Below are 24,227 nucleotides of genomic sequence, written 5' to 3'. Positions count from 1 at the left end.
CAATATTGGGAGATTAATTATTTTTGTTGAATTTTATGGAATTCGTATTATAAATGAGAAGGCACGATTTTTGCATGAATTAATGTGCTGGTATGAACAATGAATTAATGTGGGAGGCTAGTAGTACTTTATTTTTTATTTAGTGATTTTATAATTTGGATTTCACGAATGATACAATTCTTGATTTTTTAAATCCACGACATTATTTCCTTTTTGTTTTCTATTTAATTTTACCCTTTTACTTAGGATTACTTAGTTAAAAGATAAAATATTATCATTTACTTTTTTACTTTTATTAAGTTTGGCAATGTTTTTTTTTTATTTACCCTCCCACTAATAAACTTCAAACTAAATTCCTATATAAGTGGAGCCACTATTTTTTTAAATTAGAAAGGCATGGAAGCCACCTCTTACTTATGATTATTGAAGTGTGAATAACAAAAATGGGCTGTAAATAATCTTACTCATTTAAATTAATAAGAAAGCATGAAAGGATGTTATATTTGTTATCTCTTCTTATGGTCTTATAGAAGTTTTAGTTGTTGTAGAATCATAAATAACGCAAGATAATCGGAAACGTGATGGGTTGAAGTTCAAATAGAATAACATGCACATTAACCAACAATTTGAAATAAAATGATTTTAAAAAGTAACCAACAATTTCAAATGTGAAAAATAGATGTGGAAGTTGAAAAAAATATATTTTTTATTAAATTAAATATGAAATGTTAGAAAAATGGAATTGATAGTGGGAAGATGCGTGGAGGCTTGTTGCTAAAAATCGCTTCTCAAATTTATATAGATATAGATATCCTATTTATTTAACTTGTTATATGCTATTTATTTAAGTTTCTTTTACACTCACCTCACCTGATAAGTGAGATTGGCATTGAGTAGTGACACTATTGATAATCCCAACTGGATTTGAGGTGTCATGTCACAATTCGAGCCTCACAAATTTTATGTGACTCCATTTCAAGGTAAAATAGCTATTTGAAATTTTTTTTTACACTATGTTGTAACTTATTTACATTCTAATCCAACTCATTTATACTCCAAAGCAAACTTGTTTGAAATCAAACTTGTGAGGCCACAATGTTGTACGGGAGAGTTGCAACCACGCCCCCCCCCCTCCCCCCGGGTGGCCCCCAACACCCAAAAGAAGAAAACTTCCCAGATTTTCAGACTTCTCATACCGAAAGCAATCCGAAAAGAATTTGAGGGAATTTTAGCAGGAACCTATTTTTCCCAAGGTACTAATGAATAAAGTACTTTCAGGTGAAATCATTCACTTTAGCCTTTGCATTTAAGTTTTTTTTTTTTTCTCCCTCTTCGAAACAGCTATTAGTCTCCAACTAATGCACGGGCCATCATGCTGGATACAGTATGTAACCAAGAGAGATCATCACCAACTAAAAGGCATGGAGAGGGCACCAACCCAAAACATGGCATGTGTTGCATAAAAATGGACAGCAATAACCCAATTGAATCATTTCCTCTCATATGGCTGCAACAAACAAAAAGGTAGATGGTGTTGGTGCCAATTTGTAAAGCAGGAGAATGCTCTTCCTTTCATAAAGTTCAAAGCTCAAATACATATCTACTACGTCTTTTTCTCGAACCAAAGCTAGAGTAGTGTTGCTGCTTTTAGAACAATTGAATGAATAACTTTCTAGCGGTATAGCAAAGCACTGGTATTGTGGTACAGAACCATTGGAATAAACGAGGGCCCTTAAATTAATACTCACTACATAGTTGTACGTAGCTTAACATTATTGGAGGAGAAGAGAAAGGAAAGACCTGCCAACGGGCTCAACATTATTGGAGGAGAAGAGAAAGGAAAGACCTTTTTCGCCCTTTAAAAAAGAATACTCCTTTCGTCCCATTTTGATAGTTCCGTTACTCTTTTTCGTCTGTCCCAAATTGTAATTTATTTTTCAATTGAAGAATGCAGTTGTATTTTAATTTTTCTAAAATACCCTTATTCAATGTAAGTTGTTGTTACTATAAATCTACCCTATTTAATGAGAGTTGATTCTTTTTCACTATCAATTCAAGTTCCCATAAAGTTATACTCTAATTAATATGAGGGTATTTTAGAACAATAGTTACCTAAATTGATTGTTCCAATAAAATTAACTACTTTTTCTTAAACTGCGTGAAAAAATCAAATAATAGTACAGTTGTTTGATACTACGACTAAGTATTACTTAAATGATTATAGACAGGGAGAAGGTGGAAGAGCGAGCTTTACGGGGATAGCTTTGAGAAAAGGGGCCATCCATCCATCCAGCCTAGAACAAGGCGACGACAGAGGGTGAACCTTAGTTATTAAGGTTTTTCGGGACAAAAAAAATAATAATTAGAGAGTCGTGTAGTGCTCTTCCATGCTTATATGTTTATTATTCATTGATGTCACAGCGCTCTCTGTATGGCTTTTTATGTTGGGAGAGTTTTAACCTCAAATTCTTTCTGAGCTTTTCAAGACTAGACAAGATTAGAAAGGGGTCGGTTTGATTGGCGAAAAGGTCCCTCGGTGGCCTACACTTCAATTCCACGAAGTCACAAACTCCCGTGAAAATGACAGAGAGTCGTCGATGGAATAAGCAAAAACTCGGGGCGGGGGTGCCACAAAAAACAAAATCTCACTAAGGTTTTGGCTCGTGTCAAAGAAAGCCATCCGTCGGATCCTGCCGTCTGTTTTTGTCATGTAAAGGAATCATCAAGAAAAGAAACAGGAGTAGCACAAACCAAAAACAAATACTTGAAAAATAAAAATTTCCTTCCTGGAAGCTCCCGTTATTAACCATAAATTGGTTTGTTTGGACTGTGTTTTATTTCTCCAATTTTATCTATTTACATCATCATTACAATTTTCAAATCACATCACAAAAAATGCTACAGTATAAATATTCCAAATAAAACACAATCCAAACAAACCATTGAAGGGTAAGACAGTGAATTTTTTTTTTTTTTTTTTTAAAAAAAGGACAGGAAGTCAGCAGCAAAGATCCTTCCTTGTGACGCAAAGCTTTTAAGGAAATGATTAGCACCATCTCACAGTCGAGTTGAGTGCTGACAACTTGACAGTTCCTCGTAGCCGTAGTTGTAGTATTTCATAGTCGCCAATTTGATCATAAACATTCGAATCTGGCCAGTCGCCAATGCGCACTCTGGCTGCCTATCAAGCAGGGGTGTATCAACCAACGCAATAGAGAGAGAGAGAGAGAGAGAGATCCTCCGGAGATCGCTCGTTGATTCTAGCTAGCTCCCTGACCGGAAGAAGAATAGTTATCTCTTCCCTTCACTTCCGCTCCTCGCTTTACTCAACTGGCTAGTCTGTTACACTCTGTAGCAATCTGTGCAACGAGAGAGAGAGAGAGATTCATCAGCTAGTGGCAGAATATTATTATCATCATCATGTCCCCAATTGTAATCAGCACTACAATCCCTCTTTCAAAGTTGATAAGATTACTGCTATCATCATCATCACCATCCGCAACACCTACCCGATTTGAAATCTGCCTATCCATCCGTAATATCCCTCACATATGAAAACCTTTTCAGGATCAAAACAACAAAGAAAAAGGGAGATGGGCAGTGGCGCCAAGCAGAAGCAGCTGCCCAAGTGGAAAATCCACTTCGAGAAATCCCCAAAGCAAAAAATCCAACCTCCTCCGGAATTCGTCTGCCCCATCTCCGGCTCCCTCATGGTCGACCCAGTTATTGTCTCCTCCGGCCACTCCTTCGAGCGCAACTGCATCGATGCCTGCAAGTCCCTCAACTTCAGGCCCACCCTCCCCGACGGCTCCGTTCCCGATTTCTCCACCCTCATCCCTAACCTCGCCCTCAAGTCCGCTATCCTCAGCTGGTGCCATTCTACCCTCTTTACCCTTCCTCCCAAACCCCTCGATTTCTGCTCCGCTCATAACCTCGTTCGCACCTTATTGCTCGCTTCCCGCTCCCAGCAGAAACCTAATCATCAATTATCAGTGTTCTCCTCCCAAGAAACCGAGCTGACTCGGACGCCTAGTCAAGTTTCCACCAGCTCCGAGGAATCCGTGACGGCCGCCGCTGTCATCAGCGGGCCCACCACTCCTCTGCCTTTAACCACCAGCCCCTCTTGTTGCTGCTCTTCTTCGTCCTCCTCAGATATCGAGTCCTCGAATCACCCTAGCTCCCTCGAAGAGGCCGAGTTCGTGACCAAGCTCAGGAGCTCTCAAGTGTTCGAGCAAGAGGAGGCTCTGCTTTCCCTCCGGAAACTAACCCGGACGCAGGAGGAATCCCGGGTGAATCTCTGCACGGCTCGTCTACTCTCGGCTCTCCGGCCTCTCATCACCTCCAAACACGCTTCTGTTCAGGTGAACTCAGTCGCCATTGTGGTGAACCTGTCCCTAGAGAATCGAAACAAGGTCAATATCGTGAGGTCAGGGATCGTCCCCCCTGTGATTGGTGTTCTGAGGGGTGGATTCCCCGAGTCGCAGGACCACGCTGCGGGTGCCCTCTTCAGTTTGGCGCTTGATGATCAGAACAAGACAGCAATTGGGGTGTTAGGCGGGCTGCCTCCGCTTCTACACGCTCTCCGGTCTGACTCGGAGCGGACTCGCCATGACTCGGCCTTGGCACTTTATCATCTTTCTCTGGTCCAGAGCAATCGGGTTAAAATGGTGAAAATGGGATCAGTGCAAGTGTTGCTGGGCATGGCAAGATCGGGGCACATGACGGGTCGGATCCTCTTGGTGCTGTGCAATTTAGCGGCCAGCGCGGAAGGGCGGGGGGCGATGCTGGACGGTGGGGCAGTGGGATATTTTATCGAGATGCTCGAGAGGGAGAATTTTGAGTCGGATTCGACTCGAGAGAGCTGCGTGGGGGCACTGTACGGGTTGAGTCACGGGGGGTTAAGGTTTAAGGGATTGGGGAAGGAGGCCAACGCAGAGGAAGTGTTGAAGAAGTTGGAGGAGATGGGAAGCGAGCGGTCAAAGGAGAAGGTGAGGAGGATTTTGGAGGTTCTGAAACAAAAGGATGAGGAGGAAGAGGCGGTGGATTGGGAGGAGTTGCTGAAATCTGACGACGAGGATGCGAGTTCAGGCAGGGGCAGAGCATCAATCCGGTGAGGGGTCCGGTTCTTCTGCGGCGGTTGCAGTGCTGTGAACAGTCCGATTCTCCAGGCAGGAGAAACCCATGCCAATATGCCATGCCATGATAGCGGATGACTTTCTGGGTAAAGTGATTTTTTTTTTTGGCGTTCGAGAGCGCGTTCTCCGGTTCTCTATTTTTCCTTAAATCTTTCTTCCTTTCTGGTAGTGGAAGAGTGGTGCTAATAATAAATTAGTAAAATTAAAAGCATTTGGTTGTGAATAAATCAGAAGTTTTCGGAGATTTCTTTTGGGAAGAGTGCTTAAACGATTTGATCGTTAATGGCGCCTACCAGAAACGATTTGTTGTTAAAATTAAAAGTTTGGTTTGGTTTCATAGTTCATTATTGGCTTCTTCAAAGATTTCTTGGATGGAGCAGAGTCAGTCTTATAGTACACCACACCCTGGACAAAGACAACTGGTTAATTAAAAGTCCAGTGGGAAGAATTTTTGAGATGCAGCAGCAGATCACAGTCCTATAACTCGAAGATTTCCAGCTTCAATACACACTTGGAATTACTGTGTCAAGATTGCCCCGCCTTCCCAACACAGGATAGGATTCTAACTGTCTGCTGCGAATCCCATCTACTAATTTGGGTTGTTCTTAACATTTCACTCTGACATTCCTGTACTTGGTTTGGTGGCTAACACTACTAATCTTAATGGTGATTTATTTGCAGTTGGCTTATGAATGGAATTCATGACTAGGAGTGCTATTACAGGAAAATTAAAATTTTATTTTAAATACTAGTAAATATTTTGTGTATGCATAAATAAATTCTCTCAATTGAAAAATACAAAAAATGGTAAGCAAAGAAGGAAAGAAAGAAGAGCTGAGGATCAACCAATATTTAAAAGTCGCTCCCTGAATTTTTCACTCGATCAAAATATCTATCAGTTGTTGAAAGCATCGCACCTTCGTCTGATCTCACCTGCCCCTCCAGTCTTCACACCGCCCTCGCTCAGCTTCTGCATCGCCAGACCAAATGCCTTGAAGAATGCATCCTGATCCTTAGCGTACAGCTCCACGTACGGCCTCGTCCTCCCATCCGAGTACAACATTCGGTCCGACGACAAAACCCCCAGCCCCTCCGGCAAGTTCTGGAAGTACTTATTGTCGAACTTGTTCGGACTCATTACGTCGTTGAACACTGAGAGCGTCGGATTCTTCTTATAATCCGCACAGGCATTTCTCAATGCCGCCGCGAACCTCGGGTTGTAGGAGGGATCCGACTCTAAGGCGCTGCTGTAATTGTAGATGTTTGAGCTGAATTCCTTGCAATGCGAGAATCCTATGGTGTGAGCGCCCGAGAGCGCCACCATTTCTTGGACCGAAAAGCCCCTGGACCCGAATATTTTTATGATTTCACTCAGGGACATTGTGGGGAGGGGAAGATTTCCTTGGACGGCGGATGCTTTGGAGACTAAACCGTCCCGGCGGCCGAGCCTAACCGGGTAGTAAGGGCCGCCGGCCATGGTGACCAGGTTGCGGGTGGCGACGGCCAAGATGTCGGCGCAGGAGACGACGCCGGGGCAGGCGAGCTCGAGGGCGGTCTTGGCGCGGACGACGACGTCGAAGCCGTCGCCAGGGAGGGAGAGGTTAATGTCGGCGTCGCGTTCTGCCTTGTTGAAGGGAGTGGAGGAGATGAGGACGGAGGCGTCGCAGCCTTGCAGGAGGGCGTCGTGGAAGAAGAGGCGGAGGGTGGCGGCGGCGGTGGTGGGGGAGCTGATCTGCTTGTTAGTGGTGGTGTCTTGAATGATCTGCTCAAATCTGGGGCAGCTTTTCTGATAATAGTTGGTGGTGAGCTGCGGGGGCCGAATTTGCCGGTAATGGGATTGGGAGGCTGAGGAAACATCAATGCATATTGAAGACACCAAAACAAAGAATGGTAAAGCAGCAGCTGTTAAAGCCATTGCTATGCGCTACCGCTGCAACCAATTTTGGGGGTTTTGTTTGGGGATGCGCCGGGGTGGGGGTGGAGGAGGAGGAAATCTTCTTCTGTCAGAAAGACTCAGAGTGAGAGAGAGAGAGAGAGAATGAAGTTGCTGGCTGTATCTTTCTGTTCTCCCTCCTCTGGGCTACGCGACTAGTATCACTTAGTGGGGATTAGATGGTGGAGAGGGGAACCAATAATGCCGCCTCTGCATTTAGAGATGAGATTAAAAGAAAGGAACCAAAAAAAAAAAAAAGAAAGCTGAGAACTTCTTTACTCTTGCAGTACTTATGAGGACTGTGTCACCTTAATTAGTAACGGAGAAGGGTAAATCTAATTAGATTAGGTTTAAAAAAAGGGGAAAAAAAGTTTGTTTACTGCTTTCCTCTCGCAAGAGATGCAGGCCATTGACGATTGTCAATGCTAGAAATTCTAGCCTAGAATAGTGTAACATTTTCTAAAATAAGTTATAACTGTTTTTTAACTATTTGTACATGCTTATAACAAGAATGTAATATTTTATTAATATTATTTATATGAATTTCATGCATAATAATTATACGTCCGATATAAAGTTTTACAAATATTTCATATAAAGGTATTATTACAAAAATTTAAAAAGTGTCACATCATTAAGTCTTGGTTGCATCATTAAATAGCCAATTGGTCCGTTAGTCATTACCAAGACTTTTTAACCGTGGGTGAAAGATCAAGAATTTAAACATTTACTACCATCGATCACTATTTATGACTTGTCACTTCAATGACTTCCTTTCGTAGGTTAGATCCCCCTCCCCTTCTATAATGATGGGATAAAATAGATTATATAAATACTATTATTGTTAAAAAAAAATTAACTCCTTGTGCCCCCCCGCCGGGGGGATCCGGTTGGGAGAGGGAGACGCAGGGGAAGAAGTATTAGGTTTTGGGCTGTGGGGGCTAATGAAGGGAGACTTGGGAACACGCGGCAAATGGTTTAAGCATTAATCACGGGGGCCAGCAATGGGGTGGAGGGGTCCACCAGTGCAGAGTTTGCACTTTGCAGTTTGCACGGTCGTCCCGTCGGTGGTGTTGCATCTGGAATCCTTGGATCACGCATCGCATGCTCTTGTTTTCTTCCCAATTTTTTTGTTTGTGGATTTCTACGTTAATATTCCAAGCTGCTAATTAGGTCTTGTTTAGATTATAATTTTCTAAAGTTTTTAGAGAAAATATATTATAATAATTTGATATATATATATAAATCTATATGAGATAAAAAAATAATTAAAAAACATATTCATAAAAACGTAAAAAGAATTTGATAGAAAATAACTTTAAAACCTGACGGCGGTCGTGGACGACCTTCATCACTGTTTGCCAAGTTTCAATTCGAATCAGTTTGCCTCAAGTGACAATAAATAGAGTTATAAAATAAATAGATTTAAGGAAGATGCATATTCTTACCCAGGAAAAAAAAAAAAAAAAAAAGAGGAAGATGCAAATGGGTAAGACTTTGGTGTGGGAAAAAAAAGAAGAAAAAAATTAAAGAGAAGCCTTCATTTTATCCTCGACTGACGAGGCCCGTCGTGATCCGACTAATACCTACGTATTTTTTCCATAGACAAGATATTCTTCCATCTTTCTGGTTTCAATGGCTTTAAGCGGACAACTCATACGATGGGATGTGCCAGCATCTGCATAGCATTGGTTGGTCTAATTAAAGATGGAGCTACCATCACCTGCTTTGCATAATTGAACAATCACGCAATTGCGTCGTGATTCGTTTGGGCTGTAATTCACAAGCAATTGGTGGCTTTTTTTTTTGTTTTGTTTTTGTTTTTGGGGTGGGGTGTAGGGTTTAAATTACAGCTGTGAATTCAAAGCCAGAGGATTGGGACGGAGACGGAGAATGTTAGGGCATTAATGTTTCAAAATTTGTTATGGGAGGACATGACGAAAGTGCAGCACCATGACCAGAGACAATACATTAAATGATGATTATGTAAGTCTAATCTGGTGAAAAACAAGTTTTTATGCATTTAGTCAAATCTCCAATACCGGGTTTGAGGCCAATAGAATCTCCGGAACAGGGGAGGGTGTTTCCGTTCCCTGTATTTCATGATCCAGCCAGCCTTGTGGGTCCGCACGGTATTCTTTCCAAATTCTCAATTGTCTTTTATATCGATTAGCCTTAAGTAACTCGCCTTGTGTAGTTTGTATGTGGTATTGCGGCGCGTTGTTCGCCAATTATAGCAGGCCAGCTATGGACCTTGATTACCGGGAGAGAACAGGTGGGTGCCAGCAATTTATCAGTTCATGGGACAATACTACTGTAAACAAATTCTTTGAGCACTTACTTGTTAATTACGTTAAGAGTTACTGTAGTGTGTAATTATTATTATTTTTTACGTTATAGTGTGTAATTATTTTTTTTAAAAAAAAATATTAGTAATAGGTATTGATTGCATTATGAACATACAAAAAGACAACTCCAAATTCAAACAGAAATCATACATCATGCATTTGAATTTGCTTGTGCTAAAATTTATCACACCTATTAATGCATGAAAGATTTTAATCCGTCACCAAAGTGCATAATTTCGATTTGCAAGTGAAGTTGAGAGAGACTTTAATGGGTTAAAATCCTAATTGCGTTGCCGATTTTACCTCAAATAAGGAAGGGGGGTGAAACTAAAATGCATATTACGTTGGAGGATGTGTTACTTTTAAACAATCAAATATTCATAGCAAATTTGGGTGATATTAAAATACCGGCCGGGAATTGTTTCCTGATCACATGATCTTAGTACCCACCTCCCCTGTTTAGTCTAATTTGCGGTCTCCAATAAAATTGAACTTGCCAATTGCCATTCAAGGAACAACTACTTCTCCAACCGTTCTTTTTTTTTTTTTTTTTTTTTTAAAAGGAAAAAAAAAAGTGCTTATGTCATTAGTTATTCTTCTACTAGTAAAAGCCTAAAAGGATGAGTTGACAACCTTTTCTTTTTAATTCTTTTTTTTTTTGGGGTTTCTCCATTGAAAGGGGTGATAGATAGGGTTCAAATCCATGCAGGCATTGGATGCTACAACTAAAAAATGGCCCACACTTCCATTTTGGAATCTCGTGACTCCTTTCCTGAGATGGTGGCTGCTGTTACCTTTCTATTATTGTGTTGAAAAATGACCCAAGCAATTTTTACACATCATTATTATTTTCCGACTCCCTAAGCATAATTTCTATAGCGCTTGTTCTTCATGAAATCCCTCAAGGGAGACTGACATAAAAATCCTCCTATGAGGTCGATGAGTTCAGAATACCCATTCCACCATTGCATGAAGCTGCTCTGCTCCAGGAAAACCTCAACAGACACCGAATAGGTATTTATCAAATCCATGGCATATTGCTCAAATTCAACGAGCCTTTTCCTTGATGTTTCTCTGTCTTTTAGGCTGCTTTGGCCATCCTTCAATACATTGCAACATATAGTAGCCTCCTCCACATGAGCCCAAAAGCAAGAATCCTCTGTGAGACTACAAGCCTTGCTCCTTGAGTTTCTATTCCCAGTCCCAGGCTGCTTGTCCTCGTTCAACCATTGTTCCAACAACCTGTAATGTTTGGGTCTTCCTTGAGTTAGATAATCTTTCTTTCCCTCACCGTAGTATTCAGCTATGTCAAGTGGTTCAACCATTCTTCGGTAATTGGTTCCTGCATAAAGCCCACGAGTCCGAAAAGCCAAACCTTCTTTTTGAGGCATTTGCTCTGCTTCATCAACTATGCCTCTCCAGTATCGAGTGAGAATTCTCTTGCGCTTCATGATTTCATGTCTGCTTTTGATTTCATCCCTACTTTTCCAGCGCCAAAGTTTGTAACTATCATAGTATCCTCCCTGCTCAACCGACACCTTCTTATACCATTCCAGATAAGCCATATCTATTTTTATGTCATTCAGTTTCTTTGTAGGATCAAAGATATTCCTCCTCTGTGTTAGATAATCTTCCGTCCAGCTTGCTACATTTGCTATCAGAGAGGTAGTCATACGGTTGCCCTGATTTCCCTGCCGTCTTGTTGAGATCAATATCCTTTAAAGAAAAAATGACTTTCATCATGTATTATGGTAATGTAACTTACCTGTAATCTCTTGACTCCAATAGCTTCCAACTGTATCATAGTTTCTGCTTCAACAGGATTTATATTTGATTGATGAAGAGGTGAATATTCCTTACGTACTGGATTATAGCGTTTTAGACGCTCCAAAATGAGCCCGTAATCTACATTTTGAAAATTCCTTTTCTGTCGTTGCTCTTCTTCGAGTTCTGAGCTCATTGCCAACATGAGTTGCACAACAGATCGAGGTTCCTCGAAACAAGCACTATCTCCATCTCTTTCTGAGCAAAACAAAAATGTACCAACTGGCATGTAGCCAGTTTGGGAAATTGAACTGTTACTAAGATAACCATAGGATGAGACAAAGGTTTTGGGAATAGGATCTTGAGGTGAGACTACGTGCAAAAAGCATGAATTCCATGTTGGACGTTCCGATATAGCATTCTGGAAGTTGCGGTCACCTAGAAGTGGCGAGCCAAAGGTGACACAAAGTGGACGTTTGGTGGCCTTGGTGGGAATGTCGCCAAGAAGCCATAAAGTAAAAAGAGATGCAATTGATCCTCCCATGGACTGGCCTGTAATGATTAGTGGACGGGAATTGCCATGCTGCATTCAGAAAGGGCAAAATTAGTTGCTTTCCACAAGAAAGTTTGAGTGATCAGCACTCAAAAAGGTTAAGCACTACCATAGGTAATCCATACGACCTTCTCACCATCTTTCACTTTCAGATACAAGAAAAGCAAATGCTGGATTGATCAATGACCATTGTGTGATCTGTCTTGAGATTGAGCAGTAGGGATCAAGTAATAACACTCTTGGATTTAGCCTAATTATACATCACGCCAATTTCTTAACCTCTTTACAGGCCGACATGCTCAAGCTCGTGAATGTAAAACACTACTACATGTATGTTGTACGCGCAGAAAGGCCATTACTCCTAAAAGACCCACCATGGTTGAAGTAAAGTGAAGCCTCGAGTGCAGTTAGAGGTACATTTTGTGTTCTTGATTTTTGAATCCATTTGGGTGGTTTTATTAAGGACAGCATCCCCGGGACTGGGATTCTAACAGCCATATAATACCTCCAACGAGACAATAGAAAATCTTCTTCTAAAGGGTTTCTTGAATCCATCGCGTGATATGGCGGAGTCGATTATTATCCTTTTGAAATACTATATGTTAGCTGATAGTAGAAAACAACACTGAAATCGAAGGGTAAATTCCAACTCCATTTAACTGGCAATACAAAATCCTACCCAATTTAGCCGTGATTTTTAAGACATGAATGTGGCTTGCATAAAAGAAGAAATTTACCTTCTCTTTCAGGAGGGAGAGCAAGTGCATATGAGAGCTAAAAAGCGATGCAGCAGCTTTGTGGACGGAGAAGGATGGGTTGACTTTGGTCCGCACGAAGTCAAACATAGAAAAGAAGCCGGCAATTTCATCTGCTGAAACCAAGTCTGTACCTACTCTTTCAAGCTGCTGCACATTTACAGAGGATGGCGGGCAAGCGAAGGCGACGATGGTACCCACACCTGGATGTTCAGAGTCTTTGTATTCAACAGATAAGGGAAGGTCTGGAACATGTGTGCGGGAACGTTTTTCAAGGTCAGAAATTGCATCCCAGGAACGATGGAGCAGTTCTGAGTTTACCACCAAATTTGCCAATTCCAGTCCACTGCTAAACCTGCAACCGTTAAGACGACAAATTGGAATTGGGATTTCGGCGGGCACTCATACGTTAAGTTAATAGGGAGAGGATCATTGCTTACTTGCATGATTGGCTCATTTTCTAGTTCTGGGGTGGGTGACCGTGACGTGCTTTGTCCGCAACAACTGAGCTTCCAAGTTTGATAATACTACTGTATCATAATAATAACTGGAGAGATGGACGATGATAAGAATTAAGAAACAAACTTTCGGTAGGTCAATAAATTAATTACGGACCCCGTAAGAGAGGTGCCCGGTCTTTCCACTGAAATTTTCCTGCCACTTTCGGGCCTGTTTCCTCTTTTCGTTTCTGCGGTGGTGTAGCTGTCTTGCCTGTTTACGCGGAGGAGTGGGCATTTTCCAACCAAAGAAATAGGAAACAATAAGAAATAAAATAAAAATGCACAGATCCAAAAGTTAGGAATTTGAACGTAAATGAGTTAGGCCTTTTATTTTGTTTTCTTTGTTTTTTGAGGAAAAACTGTTGAAACATGGATCCGTCCTATCCAACATTCATCTTCTTCAGACAGAATTGCCATGGATATCGAGTGTCAACCCTGATTCACCCAACTTTTCTTGCATCAGTTTTTCGAGTCGTTTCGCCATGGATGGAGGAACCAAACTCACCCAATCATTCATAGTTGGGAATGTGGTCACTCACTCCCCGAGTAAGTCAAATGATTTTCCTATCGAAAGAAAAAACTAAAAAGGAAAAACAATTTTGGTAGTTAGTATCCAAATTTATTTCCTGGTTTCAACAGTACTTGGGTTTATTTAAACAATGGTGGTAGTATGCAAGCAAGTAAATCCAAATTCTATCAGATACAAGGACCAAATTCAACCGATACTTTAGAGTTGGAATTTACTTAGGTCTCTACTTTCTACAGGTGTTTGGGAAAAAAAAAAAATTAATGCAAAAATAACTAGACTACCAGTCTTCAAAAAAAAAAAAAAAACAAAAAGAACAGGCCAACGTGTCATGAGAGCATTGGAGGGAGCATTAGGAAGGTCCAACTCCCTACTTAATTTTAATACTGAGATCTTTGTGCGCAAGCACAAGAACCCGTCACCCAACCGGAAACCAAAAAAAAAAAAAAAACAAAATGAAAAGAACTTGAGCAGGGAAAGCCATTCATTCATGCCCACCTCGAGTAATGGTGCGAATTAACAATAGTACTAAAATAAACGTTAATAGTCAGGGAGAACGTTGCTCATATAATTCATCTCACAAATAACTGGGAAAAGCTCATATAATTTATGTAAAGGACGCTCCAAGCCCGAAGGGTAAAAAGAGAATAACCTGATAGTCGAACGAGAGTGACCTCAACCACAAGTAGTACTATTATCCTATGTAAGCCTCGTGTAACAATGAATTGAATGACTAATCAGAAAGCTGAGAAATGAAATGAGTTACATTACCCTGGAACAAACCCAAAAAAAAAACACTCAAGATCAAAATGAATCACATGGCTTTACGAGACGAGTGCCGAGCTGAGCTAGTTTGGATGTCTTTCGTGTATACGTTTGTTAGAGCAAAAAGCAAGAGCACGAACACAACTTGTGCGCTCATTATTCCAAAATGGCTAATGCTGTTACCAATTTCCATCCAACTCCCAGTATTTCGGACCTGTCAAACATCATACCAAATTCAGAAAACATATTATTTAGACATGAATGCAAACCTTCAATCAACCCGTACCAAACTCAAACATTGCTTCTCTCTCTGTCTTTTTCTGATTTATGTACAAAAAGGAAATCCCAGATATATTACGCCTATCTATTGCGTGTCTATTAAGTTGGGAAGGAACACCACCCGAACGAGAGGGGCGAGGGAAGAAGCAGGGGCATATACCTCAAATAAAATCAGTTTTGCCACCTATTTTTCTGCTACTTCAGGTAAATAATAAATAAATTTTGTGGAAGAATGACGCTATTGGATGCAAGTCGAAACCATACCAGGAAAAAGAAATGGATCGTCATCACGTCTGAACACAATATAACAAGAAAATAGCACCCCAAAAGTGGAACTCTGATTACTTTGGTTAATGAACTGAATGCGCATCTGCATTAGAGATTGAAATCATATCAATTACACGAGCCATAGCAGTGAAAAAACCAGGAGGGTACAGTGAAATTTCCTTGTGAAAGCAAGTGTCATTAGATCTTCGAAATGAATACGCTTGTCAAACAAGTAAAAAGGACGGTGATACGTACGAGGACAAAACATTTTAATCCACAAAATATTGGTAAATCACAGGAAATAAATACCGAGCAAATGCTCAAAAGTTTGTAGTTATAACGTAAGTGTTGCCATGTAACTCCCTAGCATAATCAATAGGCTACTCCAGCATAATTATCACCATGTCACTTTAGAGTTATGATTCACAAAAACTTGACAAGGGATTGACTTTGGGCCATGTTAAGTATCATAAAGAAATTTCATCAGAAGAAAACTATCAGAAAACTCAACAAATGGCAATGAAAGAGATGCCACAGATATACTTACATGACAAGCATGAATGGAATCAATAGTTTGAAAATAAGGAGAGCTGCCATCAGAAATGGCTGCAAAATAAGAGCAGATATATCAAACATGCAGTATTGCACCAAAACGAATAATAGAGCAGAGAAAAGGAATTTAGGTTCCCTTACGCTGAAAATTGTGATAAAACGATAGACAGAAGAAATCTCGAAGCTTGCAATACTTGCAAAATTGCCAGTTCCAAAGAATGCGACATTGAAGAAAACCATCTGGACAGAAGAGAAAAAATTGCTTTTACTTCCTTTGGTGCAATTTCCTCTTTTTCTCGCCATGTGCGCCAAGGATAGGGAGGAGATTCAAACTTTCAGATATTATTGCAGAATGCAAAGACAGAATAGGCTATTACTTACAAATGTCAAAGCAATTCTCATATCTGAAAGCTGTAGGCATCTCTCATCGTGTTTTAGAATGCTGTTCTGCATAGCTTTAACAGACGCTGAAAATAAGCTTGCCTTACTTAAATAGCGGTGCACATTCTCAAAAAGCATCCACGCCATTAGCGCAAGTGCCAAAGCACAATAGAAGAGAGCTTCATATCTGCAGGATTTTAACAGAAAATTATACCAGTATATCTCTATCAGACATTCAAACTTCAAACAAATTCTGAGAGACATACCCAATAGAAAGAAGTAAAAATGCTGGGGCAAACCCAAGAAATATGGAAGTTAAACGTGACAAGACACCAGTAGCTGAAAATAGTGGAAGGACCATCGAACACACTGCAGTAAATAAGAGAGTCAGCATCCTTAACTAGGAAAAAGGAAAGAATTAAATGTAACTAGCCAGATACCTGCAAAATTTAATCAGTGAATTAACAGAGTTTTGGAAACCCCAGAAAAGAACTCAAGATTACCTGGGAATACTCTTAAGCAAATTGATTATTCAAGTTAAAATCACAAGACATGTTGACCAGTAAATATTAGAAATAATACAAAGCAAGCAGAGTGGTTAGGGGAGCAACTTCCAGCTCCAGCCGCTGAAGCTGCAAGAGATACCCTAGTTGTTGCGGCCATGGAAATAATTCAATATCTGTTAAGTAATGGTGACAACCTTAAAACATACTTTAGAAGTCAATCCAGTGTCTGACTTAGCTGACCCATCAAGATAATATCAACAAAAGAAACATATTGTCGTGATGAATTAGTCTATGATTTAAACATATCTGAGACAAGATCAACTACTACTAATGAAAATTATCTGTGACGATTAGAAAGAAAATTGCACCATCCATCAACCAGTAAACCAAATTTCACTGTACAAACCCAAAAAACTTAATATGAAGAATAACAGAGCAAGTATTGATATTTGAAAGAATCAGTAAATATTACATGAAAAACTTATGTTGATCCATAATAAGTGACAAAAAAGGGCAACATAAATTGCAAGCATAAGTAAAAAAGAATCAATACCAGCAATTGACCAGTTTATTAGTTGATGAACAGCAAGCAATTCATGCTTTTTGGTTCTGTGAGAAGTTGACAAGACCACCATCACTGACGATAAGCCGACCAAAGTAATCTATTTTCAATGTAATAAATATGTTAATTTTATCTCTCTCGAAATGATATTTTTTAAGGCATGCTCAACAGAAGTTAAAAAGGTTTACTCATACCTGCAAGTGAAAGAGCATAGGGAACTTAGGTCTGCTTGTGTCATTAGTACGAAGACTAAGCCAATATTTATCATCTTCGGAATGAAGATCCAGATGCCTAGCAACTCCTCCAATCATCATGGTGACAACTCCACTAGTGACACTATAGAAGCAGAAGATTCAATTATAAAGAGAGCACATTTGTTTCTTTCTGGGAATCACTCCAATTCACTTTCAAATTATACAGAGGTATATACAAGACTTCCTACAAACATCTAAATATCTGCTTCCTCTTCCAAGGTTTCTGATAATTATTTAAGAGTACGTCGTGATAGTCATATTAAGCCAAAGTTGCACATTGGACTGCTCCAGCTCTAGATCTAGTGATCAAGTTCTACAAATACAAACTGGCTAATGCTGCATAATCTTGTATAACTGCTATAAGCCAAAACTCACAAAGTAGCAATTTGTCAAACAAATGAATTTGAAAGAACCTTGTCAATGAATAATGTCAATAGCACCAGTGATCCCCAATCAACCAGTGCTACAAGTTTGTTCGTATTAAAAAAAAAAAAAATATCTTAGCATTTTCATAAAAAAATCCAAGCAAACAGTTTTCATAAAATTATACGGTAATTAGCTATTCATTAATCTCGCCTATCAGAAAGATCCAAGATAAGGTAGCATTTCCTACATATCCAAGCCCATTAAGGTCAGTAAGATCTGGAGTATTAGCACAAAAAGCCAAAGCAACATAAGGTTCATTCTTTGAATGAATAAGGTTGCTTTGGTAAAATTATACAGTCATCAGCTATACATTAATCTCATCTATCAGAAAGATCCAAGGTAAGGTTGCATTTCCTACATATCCAAGCCCATTAAGGTCAGTAAGATCAGAAGTATTAGCATGAAAAGCCAAAGCAAAATAACATTCATTGTTTGAATGAATACACCTAGGATTTGACAAAGGCCAAAGTGGCTTCAGCAGTTACTGAAGGGAATTCATTTTGTCAATTTAACACCTGATCATGAAAACAACTGGTTTAATTTCTTATCAACAAGGCAAGGACAAACATCATGCAACTAACTTCGTGGACAAGTTCAAACAGGTCCCTAAGTTCTTGTTCATACCACTTGATCCAATACCAAATCTATACATGACTGACTAATTGAAAGCAAGATAAAAGTAAAAAGGAAGCAGCACATACACTAGCCAAGTGTTCTCTGGAATTTCAGCAGGCATCAAAGTGAAAATGGACAAGAACCAGCATGCCAGCAGAACTATAATTGGCACCCTAGATTTCCATGGTATTGAGCGGGTAAGATAAATAGGAGCAGCAACCCCAACAGTCCAGAAACACCAGGTGTACAATTTCCTATCTGTGAAACTTTTGACCTACATGATACATAAACAAAAATTAAATCCTGGCTACACAATAAACGAAATTACTAATCAGAATATAACTAAAATATGCTAAAGAGCCTTACCAGCATCTCAAGGATGAGTATTGAGACAATACAGGTTGCTATGAGTTTAATGAAGTAGCGAGATTCTCTCCTCTGTAGATCCCTCCATAAAAATAGTAGAAACTCATATTCACTAAATATTTGTGTCCAAAGAAATATTGTCATCGCAGCATACGCATGATACAGAGGAGGAGAATGCTCCAGCAACAGTAGAGAGCACACTAGGCATGAAAACAGACATGCTATAAAGTATACCTGGCACAATTGAGATAAGTTGAGAAATGAGATACTATAAATAGCTTAAGAATAAATAATATTTTCATAGTGTTGTCCAAATAAAATACCAGAAAGTTAAACCGCACAAAAGCATTGGGTAACATCTCCACAAAAATCTTTAACTCACAAGAACACCTCACAATCCAATTCAGTTCACATAAAAGGTTGAACTGCCACCACTGGTTTACAAAAATATTTACGCTTAGTTTTCCAAAATTACAGTCAAGATAAAATCTGAATTTTATTCAGTACTTCATAAGCGGGAAATTCAAATTATCTGTATATATATGGTTTCAAACTTCAATGTCTACATCCCACTCACCAGGCACGAACACTAAATTCCATTGTCTATGAGTGAATGTGTACTTTTTTTATATTCAAAGCTAGATGGTAGGAAGAGTTGTACTCTGTATTTAATTATTTACAAGATGCTCACTCAAATGCCCCATATTCCCCAAAAAATCATGTTCTTTCATGACTACCTATGGATGAATCATTACACAATCAAATTACCTTCCCAGTATTCTTTCTCAGATGAACCATTTGCTTCTTTTCCACCAATTTTTCAGACAATGATGTATAAGATTGCAAGACATGAAGCAGAACATAGATCATCCAGCCAATGTAACCAAAAGTAATAATTGCCATCAGCCTAAACCAATCATAAGTCTGAAAATAATGCAGTCCTTCAAGCGCCAATCTTCGTAAATGCTCAGATAGCTTCCTTGCAGCTTCATAATCTCTGATGGATATTAAATGTTCAATACGTTCCAATGCCAAGTTGTAGTTTTTCAATGGTTCAAAAGGCTTGAAATTTAGAGAATTTGACTGCTTCAATTCTATTCTTGTCAAGAAAAATGTAAAAGATAGAGAACATATTCCAAGCTCAGTCTATTACAATTCAAAAGTATAATTAAATGATGATAACAATCCAGCGATGATAACAATCTAACAGCAAAGAAGAATAGGTGACGAGAAGTTGGAATGCATAAAAAAATGACATGAACGGGGAAACCATGAAAAAGCTTCAAGATGCTTATCCTCCCATCCCCAACTACCCAAAAGTTTTCCTGCTTTCCACATCAAAGGTATTTTCCTTTGTAGTCAGGAAGGATACGTGATTTGCGAAGAAACTGATTGAGAATCTGCTTTGTATTGGCTAATACAGCTTCAACCTTGTCCACCTGAACATAAGAACCCACAAAAACCTTAGGTACCCCTTTAGCAGTCAGTGTCAATTAAATGATGATGCATAACCAGAGAAGGGACCTTCATTCTGCAGTCAGAAGGCACAAAAATTTTCTAAGACATTTATTTATTGCAATTTACCTTATTAAAATCAATATAACCAAGAGGCAAGTTTCCAACTGAGTTAACAGGACATGGCAAACCAAGAAGAGTTGACTGCAGATAAATTGATGAGCATATAAGAAATTGATTTGTGGGTGAAACAAAAAACATAATCATGAAACGAAAAGATACCAGTCAAGAACAACTGTACAACCATCAGTGGAGCAATATCAGCTTGATTAACATCCACCCTCTCAATGCCTTCAAGACCCCACTCTCTAGGTGTTGGCATGTTGTGTTTGTGTTCATCAACAAATTGAACAGCACCCTCCAACTGATCACCAGAGAAATTATGCGCGGGATGTCTAACACCAGCCCCCCAAGCAACAAGAGGCGTATCAGTATTTGAAGGATGCCCATCTCCATGACTTCCTAAAACAAATATAGAAGTCACCAGACTAAGGGCAAGAAACACAAAACTTGAAAAATAACCTGAATCAAATATCTCAAAAACAAAATGACAATGAAATCTCAAGAAGGCAAAAGGAAAATGAAAGCCATGCCTATGCCAGTAGGCTATAACAAATAAAAAGCCCAAACGAAAGACAAGTAATATATAAATAAAATCGTAAATCCTTCTGCTTTGCTTTAAATAAACAACCTATATTACTGGGGTAGAAAATTGCTTAAGAAGAAAATTAAGACTTGATATTAACCAAATGAGCACATTCTTCTCTCTGTCTGCATAAATCCATGCATCTGCATATATGCCTAAATGTTTATCTGAGTAGAATACATATATGCAACATGCCCCCTGCAAGAATAGGACTTCGCATGTAAGAGAAAGGAAGACGAGTTCAAAAAAATTTTTAACCTTTGTCACTCATTCCATGATCTGCTGTGAATATGTAGGCTGCCAAGTCATCCTTGAAGTAACTCTGAATGAGATTGTAAACTCTTTCAGCAATATGATCAACAACCTTAACATTATTGAGATAAATTGATGAATAGGGCCGATGAGCATGACCGTTGGAATCACAACCAAGAAGGTGAAGAAATATGACAAGATGGTCCTGTAGAAGTAGCTGCTTCAACTTTGGATCTTCATTTGACCTATTCAAAAGGCTCGCTAATTGATCAAATGACCACTCATCCAGAAAAGATGCATCTGCATGAACACTAAAGTATTGATAAAGCATAGAAGAAATTAAATTTGGATGTTTCTAGTGACTACAACAATAATTACTCTTTCGTTCACAAATCCTCTTGCCATCAAGATCTCAAAATATGTTTGTTCTCACGATATGCTTGACCCTTAAAATATTAGAACATATGAGTGTTTTACTTCAACATAATTTTGCCTATAAAATTTTCTCCATTTGCTTAAGCCACTCAATGGATAGAATCTTAAAAAAAAAGGGGGGGGGGGGGGGATGACATGTACAGTCCAATAGAACATTGAAGTATAGAGATAAATCTTGAAAAAAGGCAAATTTTTAACATCCATCGACCTTTTCTGAAGCATGTGAGCCTCTTTCTAATGGGAAGAATTTGACATGCTCAAAGGATGTATGGATAGCATTCACCATATCTACAACCCAAAAAGCGAAGTTTTATAAGTAATAGGCTACATGTTATAGGTACTTTCTCCATAACAACTTTTGTTCAGTCTAAGCCCAAGAAATAAAAAAACTCAAACAGGCGAATCTACCTCAGATAACAACAAACCCAACGGAGTAAGTAATCTTGCTACATACCAGTAGCAAAATCTTCATATTCATGAGGATATGTATTCCACGTGCTATGCGGCAGAGCACCACAGAATATGGGAACAATATCAGGGCTGCCATATGAAATTGTGTGACGGCTGCGATTAAATACTGAATCAAATTCAACTGGATTTGCTTTCCACCCTGCCAATCAGTGACATGCTATCATCAGTCTTTAGCAAACAGTCGCCTAAGCTGGTGCAAGAATGAACTACTAACATAGTATACAGTAACACTAACATAACGAATCCCACCTTTGGTGACAGCGCTTGGATCCTCATAAAAGCCAGCAATAATAGCCACATGCCCAGGCCTAGATTCTGTAGGAGGACGAGCATGGGAAACTCCCCACCGACCTCGTTCTTTAATCACACTCCTCAAAAACGGCGCCCGGTAATTGCCATCTGAATCAGGCTCGAAAAACTTGTCTGCCCTCAGGCCATCCGCTGCAACAATAATTTACCGTGAATACCGATATAGACATCCGAAGTCGAAAATCGAAAAAATCACCAATAATGCACAAAAAGACAAGGAAGCACAAGCAATGAAGTCTTATTAGGGATAAATTGTCGAGCAGGTGGCATGCAACTATTACCAACTAAAAGAACAAGGCGCTTCGCCGGAGAAGTGAAGCGAGGGGTGACAGGTTTCATGCCGTGAACAATTGGGGTCTTGAAATAAATGTCGAAGATGCTGAGCATGTACACTGCGTGCAAGACCACCCCGAGAACCACCAGCCACTTTTCTTTCCTCTTGAGCCATTTTTGTCTAACTTTGAGGCTGCTTTCTGATCTCTTTCCTCCGCCCAAGATCCCATCACCGTCGCCTCTCATCTTTGTTTCAATTCTCTCTCTCAGTCGGAAAGTTAACTGCTCGCCAGACAGATCCCGACCGTCAATACAAACAGTCTTAGAAGTTACGACGGCGGGATTTCGCCGAGGCGTGAAACGCGACCAGTAGTGTGCACGTAACGGTAAATTTAACGGTACTTCATAACGGCAATCTTGGTCACCAACTTCGTGGAAATTAAAGAATAAAACCGAAATTACCTTTTAGTCTTTCTTTCTTTCTTTCTTTCTTTTGTTTTTCGTTTTGGAGTAGATATAAAAAATTTTAAAATAAATAAATTAAAAAACATCCAACCAGCTCTCGCATGTATGTTTGGATAGATAATTTTTCAAAAAAAAATTTCGTTTGCATCATAAACACATTTCTCAATCTACCTTTTTATATTCCCAATCACCTTTTTATCTCACACACATCATATTATAAAAAGTGTTATAGTAATTATTACAAATAATTATTTGAAATAATACTATGTCCAAACAAAGTTTTTTTTTCATATCAAAACGGAAAGGGTGACTATGACGTACGAAAATTTTGTTTAAGAAGTATTCTTCCCATTTCATCAATTTTCGTACTTCTACAAATAGTAAATTTTAGTAGAAGTTTAATCTAAATTTCTTACTATAAGTATATCTTTCCATTTAGAAGCACAAAGAAAAGCAAAGGAAAAATATGTGTATTTTTTCCTAACTTACTCTAAGAGGAGTGGTTTAATTAAGTCAAAAGAACCGACGAAACTGACCCACTATCAAATAAAATGAATATAAATTTCAAAAAAGTCGCATAAAAGGTGACCCACCATCAAATTAAACGAATATAAATTTAGAAGAAGTCCCATAAAAGGTAAGATTTGAACCTTTAACTTCCACGTCACAATCCATGTGACTATATGTTGACCAAATCCTCTAGCGAAAGTTGGTTGCGAAAACATGTATTTGGATGGTGATTTTTCCATTCCTATAAAATGAACTGTCACCCTCCTGACACTTTCATTAACTATACAAGAGAAATGTTACTGTGACATTTGTCTCGATCCCGTTTGATAAGTGAATTTTTTGAACATCTGTTTAAAATTTTATTGTAATTTTTTGTATAAATTTTTAAAATTTTTTTTGAAATATATAGTTTAAAAATTACTATAACTAAAATTTTTTAAAAATTTACCTACCAAACAAGGCCAAAGCGGAGTACAACAGTGGATTTTTCACGTGGTTTTTTTTTTTTTTTTTCTCACGTGGATTTTTCACGTGGTTACTGATCTGCTAATAAGTGATACAACAGTAGCGTATTTAGATGGACATGGGCGAAAAGAAGGTCCGTCAATAAAGGCGTAAAATAAATTTAAATTAGAAAAAATTTGCACCAATGATCATACCCACGGTTTGAAATTGAATTGGATTTGGGTTTGCCATACCCACGATCTCATTCAAATATTGTCAAACAGTCGACAGAGCAGAGTAGGCTCCCCCCTTTTCTTTTCTTTTCTTTTTTTTCCAAACGATAATAGGCTCCCCTTTTACCTTTTAGTCTTTTACTGGGAAAAATTTTGGAGTATATTTCATAGCAGTACAAAGATAAAT

General features: G+C 39.0%; 4 protein-coding genes and 1 long non-coding RNA gene across 5 annotated transcripts; 2 read left to right on the top strand and 3 right to left on the bottom strand.

Moving 5' to 3' along the window:
* Positions 1–2,996: 2,996 nt before the first annotated feature.
* Positions 2,997–5,824, top strand: LOC113699087 (U-box domain-containing protein 40-like). Its single transcript, XM_027219180.2, has one exon. The coding sequence runs from the start codon at positions 3,552–3,554 to the stop codon at positions 5,112–5,114; it is 1,563 nt and encodes a 520-aa protein (XP_027074981.2). The 5' UTR covers positions 2,997–3,551; the 3' UTR covers positions 5,115–5,824.
* A 28-nt stretch (positions 5,825–5,852) lies between these two features.
* LOC113699088 (peroxidase 31-like) lies at positions 5,853–7,321 on the bottom strand. Its single transcript, XM_072056949.1, has one exon. The coding sequence runs from the start codon at positions 7,048–7,050 to the stop codon at positions 6,031–6,033; it is 1,020 nt and encodes a 339-aa protein (XP_071913050.1). The 5' UTR covers positions 7,051–7,321; the 3' UTR covers positions 5,853–6,030.
* A 2,880-nt stretch (positions 7,322–10,201) lies between these two features.
* LOC113698199 (senescence-associated carboxylesterase 101) lies at positions 10,202–13,065 on the bottom strand. Its single transcript, XM_027217914.2, has 4 exons — positions 12,929–13,065; positions 12,471–12,843; positions 11,182–11,763; positions 10,202–11,107 (listed from the first exon to the last, which is right to left on the bottom strand). The coding sequence occupies exons 1-4, from the start codon at positions 12,943–12,945 to the stop codon at positions 10,277–10,279; spliced, it is 1,803 nt and encodes a 600-aa protein (XP_027073715.2). The 5' UTR covers positions 12,946–13,065; the 3' UTR covers positions 10,202–10,276.
* LOC140010324 (uncharacterized) lies at positions 10,298–13,137 on the top strand. Its single transcript, XR_011817610.1, has 2 exons — positions 10,298–10,430; positions 11,238–13,137. It is a non-coding gene; the product is annotated as an uncharacterized lncRNA (long non-coding RNA).
* An 843-nt stretch (positions 13,138–13,980) lies between these two features.
* Positions 13,981–22,865, bottom strand: LOC113699125 (GPI ethanolamine phosphate transferase 1). Its single transcript, XM_027219245.2, has 18 exons — positions 22,397–22,865; positions 22,056–22,247; positions 21,790–21,945; positions 20,907–21,200; positions 20,247–20,464; positions 20,072–20,146; positions 19,860–19,926; positions 19,256–19,581; positions 18,488–18,721; positions 18,208–18,395; positions 17,021–17,162; positions 16,818–16,926; positions 16,025–16,127; positions 15,759–15,945; positions 15,519–15,617; positions 15,373–15,431; positions 14,823–14,928; positions 13,981–14,493 (listed from the first exon to the last, which is right to left on the bottom strand). Exons 1-18 carry the CDS (start codon positions 22,632–22,634, stop codon positions 14,329–14,331), a joined length of 2,958 nt encoding a protein of 985 aa, XP_027075046.1. The 5' UTR covers positions 22,635–22,865; the 3' UTR covers positions 13,981–14,328.
* Positions 22,866–24,227: the final 1,362 nt, after the last annotated feature.

This window comes from Coffea arabica, chromosome 7c, assembly GCF_036785885.1.
Source record: "Coffea arabica cultivar ET-39 chromosome 7c, Coffea Arabica ET-39 HiFi, whole genome shotgun sequence".
Lineage (NCBI taxonomy): Eukaryota > Viridiplantae > Streptophyta > Magnoliopsida > Gentianales > Rubiaceae > Coffea > Coffea arabica.
This window is presented reverse-complemented; position numbering and strand designations above follow the sequence as displayed.

Bases quoted from the DNA above. Each gene is read 5' to 3' on its own strand.
- LOC113699087 (XM_027219180.2), top strand. From the start codon at position 3,552: ATGAAAACCTTTTCAGGATCAAAACAACAAAGAAAAAGGGAGATGGGC.
- LOC113699088 (XM_072056949.1), bottom strand. From the start codon at position 7,050: ATGGCTTTAACAGCTGCTGCTTTACCATTCTTTGTTTTGGTGTCTTCA.
- LOC113698199 (XM_027217914.2), bottom strand. The intron at 11,764-12,470 runs GTAAATTTCTTC...TTCTGAATGCAG, and splicing joins TCTCCCTCCTGAAAGAGAAG to CATGGCAATTCCCGTCCACT. The intron at 11,108-11,181 runs GTAAGTTACATT...ACAAGACGGCAG, and splicing joins TTGGAGTCAAGAGATTACAG to GGAAATCAGGGCAACCGTAT.
- LOC113699125 (XM_027219245.2), bottom strand. From the start codon at position 22,634: ATGAGAGGCGACGGTGATGGGATCTTGGGCGGAGGAAAGAGATCAGAA. The intron at 16,927-17,020 runs GTATGAGTAAAC...CATTGAAAATAG, and splicing joins CTATGCTCTTTCACTTGCAG to ATTACTTTGGTCGGCTTATC. The intron at 15,618-15,758 runs GTAAGTAATAGC...TCTTCTGTCCAG, and splicing joins TGAGAATTGCTTTGACATTT to ATGGTTTTCTTCAATGTCGC.